The 7,017-nt window shown below is 39.9% G+C and overlaps 1 protein-coding gene across 1 annotated transcript; it reads left to right on the forward strand.

Moving 5' to 3' along the window:
• Positions 1 to 2,736: 2,736 nt before the first annotated feature.
• LOC306997473 (olfactory receptor 51E1-like) lies at positions 2,737 to 3,654 on the forward strand (the record flags this gene model as incomplete). The annotated part of the gene is made up of 1 exon (XM_079610777.1): positions 2,737 to 3,654. The coding sequence occupies one exon, from the start codon at positions 2,737 to 2,739 to the stop codon at positions 3,652 to 3,654; it is 918 nt and encodes a 305-aa protein (XP_079466903.1).
• Positions 3,655 to 7,017: the final 3,363 nt, after the last annotated feature.

Below are 7,017 nucleotides of genomic sequence, written 5' to 3' on the forward strand. Positions count from 1 at the left end.
TGCATCCTGGTGCGAACAGTTACCATGGGCAGAATACGCGCACAATTCTCTTCCCTCGTCTGCTACTGGGTTATCCCCCTTTAATTGCTGCCTGGGTTATCAGCCTCCACTGTTCCCTACACAAGAGCTCCAGGCGTCCGTTCCGTCCGTCGAAGCGTTTATTCAGAGATGCCGTCGCACTTGGAAGAGAGTGAGAACTGCCCTTTGCCGTACTAAGACACGCTCCCGTCTAGCCGCTGACCGCCGTCGCGTTAAGGCTCCCAGATACATTTGCGGCCAGGGAGTTTGGCTGTCCACTCGTGATTTGCCTCTTCAGTCCAGCTCCCGCAAACTCTCGCCTCGGTTCGTTGGGCCTTTCTCAATTGTCAAGGTTCTTAGTCCGGCCGCTGTTAAGCTCAAGTTACCCCCCCATCTCCGCCGTATCCATCCCGTATTCCATGTGTCGTGTATTAAGCCCGTTATTCGGATGCCCGCCCGCCCCGTTCCTCCTCCTCCCGTTCTTGTCGAGGGTTCTCCTGTTTATTCCGTCCGTAGGCTACTTGATATTCGCCCCAGGGGTCGCGGTTTCCAGTATTTGGTCGATTGGGAGGGATACGGTCCTGAGGAGAGAAGCTGGATTCCCTCCCGGGACGTCCTGGATCGCTCGCTCATCGAGGACTTCCACCGCACTCGCCAGGCTCCACCCTTGGGAGCGCCAGGAGGCGCTCGTTGAGGGGGGGGTACTGTCACGATCCGGTTCTCTCTCTCTCTGTTTTCCTGTCTGTGGTTCACTCATCCACACACACACACACACACACACACACACACACACTCAGCTGTTTCTCATCTAATCAGCGATCGCGCTGCGTCTACACTCTCATTCATGTTTTCTCTCTCTGTCACACTACCCGCAGCTGTTCCTCATTTTGATCAGCACTTGCACTGATCACTTCTCACCTGTTCCTCCTTTCCTCTAATTCTCTCCACTACTTCTAGTCTTGGTTTTCTCTGCTTCCTTGTCGGATTATTGTTCAATGTACAAGCTTATGCTCTGACTCTTCGTTGTCTGTTGCCAGTGCTTCCTTCCATGGAGATTGTCTTGTCCTGTCCTGTCCAGACGTGAGTTTTGTGTTGGATCATTAACATTGTTCTCTGCCCAGTTACCCTGCTGTTTTGTGGCCAGTCATCTAACCAGCCACCTGCAAGTTATCATCCTCGCTGCTCGGGGACAGAGCATTGTTGCCGCTCGCCTATTTCCCTCTGCGCTGGACTCTCTGCATCGGCAGTTCACCTGCTAGAGCCACATTGTTTGTGCTTACTTCAGATCTGTGTCTTCCTTGACGACAGTCTCCTGTGTTACAGTTTCGCTGTTAATAAACTTTATTTTGCATTCACCTCTGCATTTGGGTCCGCTGTATATTCCACCTGACAGCTACTTTCCGGCATACACCACGCCTATCAAATAAGGGTACTGTTGGCGGTGGAAACACAAGCCGGATTAGGGTTTACCGTCCCGAATTGTACTGGACTGTACTGTACTATCCTGTACTGTCCTGTACCGCTCAGTGGAATCGAGGCATTAATATTAATGTAGGAAATGGCCAAGTTAATGGAGTTTATTAGAACTTTTGGGTACAACAGTTTCTACAGGTGATAGGGATTGTTTTAAAAGCAGTAAAAAAAAAAAAAAAAAAGTTGCTTGCAGACTGCTGGTGTGAAAGCACAAGGGGCGCTAATTCGTTCGCGTTTTCAAAGTATCACGCAAAAAGTAGAAGAAAAAAAATGTTAAAAGAAAACGAGCCACCAAGCACTGTTGTTGTTCAAATGAGCGGGCCGGAGCACGTTAAGGGTTTTCTGTTAGAACGGTGTCGTGTTAGCGCCCCCTAAGTTAATAACTAATGATCTGTGCAATGGAAGTGAATCAATCAAAATTAACTTTAGCTGGACAATAACTTTATTCTAGAGCTGCTGTAAAGCCAAAACAATCTCTGTTACTTTAATTTCCTATCACTTTAAAGCTGCTTTGAAACAGTGATTTGTTAAAAGCACTATATAAATGAAGGTGACTTGACTTGATATATTGCTTGTTCAGATATTCATACAACAAAGTATTCTGGGGGCCATGAAAGCTTTGTGAAAATTATACAAAAAAATGGTGGTGAGGGAAGAGTAAATAATTATTATTTGCAGTGGAAAGTTTGAAAAGCACTAAAGGGAGAATTATGCTAAATGTATATGCTCTATTTATTTATGTTTTACATATATGCTATTTATTTATGTTTCCAATGAAATCCAACTTCAGAGGACTTGAGAGGCCACAGCATGCCTCCTGAGACATGTTTGATACTATAAAAACACTAGCATGCACTAGTGACTCCACAGTCCAACTATATCAGAACACAAATAGAGTTCATTACCTGCAATTTTAATGAAGATGCAATGATAGGCATTTCAGAGTTTATAACAGAAGGTATTTCTAATAATGTTTGTAATGTTAAAAAACAACAACAACGTCATTATACTTAGACTGTAGAATTATTGCTGTGCTTAAGTTGAATTATTGTTGACTAAAGGATTATTATATTACTAATCAAACTTAAGACGTTACAGTTAGGGTCTCACTACATGGTATGAGACACTGTGGCTAAACATTCTAAGCTGAATGTTTGTGTGTTTATTTATTTTATGGTCTAAAAACATATGAACTTTGTTTGCTCTCTTCCTCAGGTCAATGAAAGTTTTTCTTGTGTAAGGAAAATGGAAAATGGAACATATTTTTACTTCATGTTGTTTGAAAATCTTGGGTGCATAAGATATGCTTTCTTCACTTTGGGGGTTATTTTTTACTGTGCTGTCATATTATTTAATGTTCTTATTATTTTTGTAATATTTCTGGAAAAGACATTGCACCAGCCCATGTACATTTTGATTTCATGCTTGTCCATCAACTCTGTATATGGTACAGCTGGCTTTTTCCCAAGGTTATTGACAGACCTGCTCTATGATGAACATATAATCTCATTTGAAGCATGTCTTATACAGAGTTTTGTCATTTATTCATATGCAGCTATTGAACTTACAATATTGATGTTAATGGCATTTGATAGGTTTGTTGCCATCAGTAAACCTTTGCATTACAACAACATAATTACCACACGGTTTCTAACTTTTCTATTAGTTATAGCATGGGTTTATCCAATTATTTTTGTTGGTATTAGTGGTCTTTTGACTGCAAGGTTGACAATATGTGGTAACAAATTGCTAAAGGTGTACTGCCACAACTATGAAATTGTCAAACTCTCATGTGTGAACATTACTATTAATAATATTTATGGCCTGATTGTAACTATCACAACAATTTTTATCCCTTTGAGTTTTATACTGTATACCTATGTGAGAATTATTATAATTTGTCAAAGAAGCACACGAGAGTTCAGGAGCAAAGCATATAAAACTTGTATTCCACACATGGTTATCCTTTTAAATTTCTCAGTTGCTATTTTTTGTGAGCTCACTTTGAGTCGATTTATGAATGGGGAACTTCCTATAGCGCTGAGTGTTGTCATTTCACTTGAATTTATTGTTATACCACCCTTTGTAAACCCTATTGTTTATGGTCTAAACTTTCCTGATATCCGCAAAAAAATTAGGCATCTTATAAAAGCCTTCAAATAGCCTGATTTGTTTCTGTTGTAATACTGTAACACAGAAAACCAGATTTGAAGAAATTTAAAGATAATTGTTCAATAAAGCAGTCACTCACCTTCTAGTGTGAGTGATAGCTAAATGTGACAGTTTTCACCTTCCTTTAAATTACCTCAGTAATTTAACTCCTCAGTAAATCATTTTTTGTGAAAAATTGTATAAGGGTTTTAGAAACACAATCAGAGAGTAACTTTCTTAATTGACTGAATAAAGAGGCCACCCATATCATATGAGCTCAGATTAATAACTTATATATATATATTATATATATATTATATATATATATATATATATATATATATATATATATATATATATATATATATATATATATATAATATATTATATATATATTATATATATATATATATATATAATATAACCTTCCATGAAATATTAAAAAAATGATAGACTATCAGTGTCAGTAATTCTTTACAATTGTATTGTATAAAAATAATAAGAATAAAATAATTGTTTGTACTGGTTGTTATTCTGCATGCAAAGCCTTACATTGTCAGAGTAAACCTGACATATTTTTATAAATAACAATTTAGGATTTAGTTTTGAGAGGTTCAAACAATAGATGTTAACATACTTTATATTGAATAATAACAAATCGTGATATTTGGTGTACCGTATTTACCGGACTATAAGTCACACTTTTTTTCATAGTTCCCTTTCGAGGGAACTCAAACTGCATCAAATGACACTTTGGTGGGGGGAACGCTCCTCACTGTAGCGCCTCTGAAGCATGAATGAAACCAAGCCTTTCTGTTCTTCAGCAAACTCTGTCTATGTACGTCTTATTTGGTATGATATTGCGGAGTTAAGGAAGGCTACAGAATTGTCTCCCCGAGTCACCAAGAAATCCATGGCGGCGATGGTGGTCTCGGAGATACACCTATGGTTAAATTTATCGGGCATCAAGGAGAAAAACAGGGCTTTCCTCCTTGATGCCCCGATTTCGCCTTCTGGCCTGTTCGGCGACGCCATCAACACCGTCGTCAACACTCGACAGGTTTCAGGACGCGAAGAAACATTCTGCAGCCTTCAAACAATACCTCCCTCGCCGCTCCAAATCCAAGAAGTCTACCCCCAGTGGGTAGCCGCAGCCATCCACTATGGGGTTATTATTGTTGCAATATTCCAAATAAATAGATTAATATTCACAAATAAATGTAAAGAGATTCACAAAAATGTATCGAATGCACAAATGAATAGATTAAGATCCACAAATAAATGTAAAGAGTTTCACAAAAAATGATAAAATTCACAAATAAATAAAATGAGATTTGCAAATAAATAAAATATTTACAAATGTTTTCTTATTTTACAAACACAACTCTGCCTGGCATTTATTTGTGAATCGGTTCCTGTGCATTTGTAAATCGCTGCACACATTTGTGAATCGGTTCCTGTGCATTTATAAATCCTTTCACGCATTTGTGGATTTTGAAACACTTCTAGCGTAGACGTGCTGAGAAATCCACAAATGAGTGGACTCCACCCACCGCCTACTCAAGCCAATCAGATAACGGCCACATCGAGCCGGCCAATCTTAGCACGTTATCGCTTCAACCAATCACGTTTGGCTTTACACTCGGGGCGGGAAGTGGGAACTGACTGATTCTTGCATCCATGAAAGGAGCACTGGAGCGCAGTAGTAGCGCTGAACTGTGTGTGGTAAAAACACTCTGTTTTCAAAAGATCGTTGGAGTTTAAGGCCTCTTTATATTTCCATCAGGATACACTCAGGGAATTATGATAATCAGAGATCCCGAGCATCATGAACAGTCTCTACACCGGCAAGAGGCGCGACACAGCGCGTCAAAAGCAAATAGGCACTGTCTATTCACTGCTGCCGCTGCAGTTTCAAATAATGTAAAACTAGCATGTTTGAAATGTTAACACATATTAGCTTTATATGCATAATCGTACTCTTAATGGCTCTGATCGTTGCCGACTTATTGACTAGTGCTGGTTACTTAAATCATATTTCGTGATAGTGTACTGGACGCGGGGCATTCATTGATAGTAAACGGATGCCCGCACTTCTGATGTAGCGGCTACTTCACGCAATTAGGACAAATGTTTTTGCACATTCACTTTGCCCAGTGTAGATAGCTGGCCAACCGTAGCACGTTATCGCTTCAACCAATCACGTTTGGCTTTACACTGGGCGATCTTGCTCTGAAATAACTGCTAATTTATCATATCATTCATCTGTATGCATTTGCTCAAATAGAAAGTGTACGCGCAAAGGCCCATAAAATTGCAACAGCAAAATATGTTTAAAGTTTGGATTTTGTTAGAATTACACCATTAGACTGATGGTCAAGCCAAGCCACAATTTCTATGAGCCTTGAAAAAAGCCAGAGAAACAACACTTTACATCTCTGTTATGGGAACAACGCGTTATGGACGCGTCACGTTATTCAAGATAGAACAGAAAAGCATCAAGTAGCTGACTAATGAATTACTGGGTTCAACCCATAAATAGCTATTTAAACTCTGATACACGGAGTTTTTCATTTGCATTGCAAGATTTTTATTTGCAGCATCAACCCCAGTACTAGCCTACACGCTGATGCTGAGGCTCGTACTGTTACATATTGGGTGGTCATTTGGGCTGATATTTGGTATTCTACATTACATTTATTTATATCCTATTGCTATTTGTCACCGCAATTGTGCTTTAAAAGGCAAAATCGTATAGTGTCATGCATCGTGTCTACCCCGTGCGAGGCAATCTACACTGGGCAAAGCGAATGTGCAAAAACATTTGTCCTAATTGCGTGAAGTAGCCGCTACATCATAAGTGCGGGCATCCGTTTACTATCAATGAATGCCCCGCGTCCAGTACACTATCACGAAATATGATTTAAGTAACCAGCACTAGTCAATAAGTAGGCAACGATCAGAGCCGTTAAGAGTACGATTATGCATATAAAGCTAAGCAGACGTCACATAGGGAATATGTGTTAACATTTCAAACATGCTAGTTTTACATTATTTGAAACTGCAGCGGCAGCAGTGAATAGACAGTGCCTATTTGCTTTTGACGCGCTGTGTCGCGCCTCTTGCCGGTGTAGAGACTGTTCATGATGCTCGGGATCTCTGATTATCATAATTCCCTGAGTGTATCCTGATGGAAATATAAAGAGGCCTTAAACTCCAACGATCTTTTGAAAACAGAGTGTTTTTACCACACACAGTTCAGCGCTACTACTGCGCTCCAGTGCTCTTTCCATTGATGCAAGTATCAGTTCCCACTTCCCGCCCCGAGTGTAAAGCCAAACGTGATTGGTTGAAGCGATAACGTGCTAAGATTGG

Source organism: Phoxinus phoxinus (genome assembly GCF_949152265.1).
Source record: "Phoxinus phoxinus genome assembly, chromosome: 4".
Classification (NCBI taxonomy): Eukaryota; Metazoa; Chordata; class Actinopteri; order Cypriniformes; family Leuciscidae; genus Phoxinus; species Phoxinus phoxinus.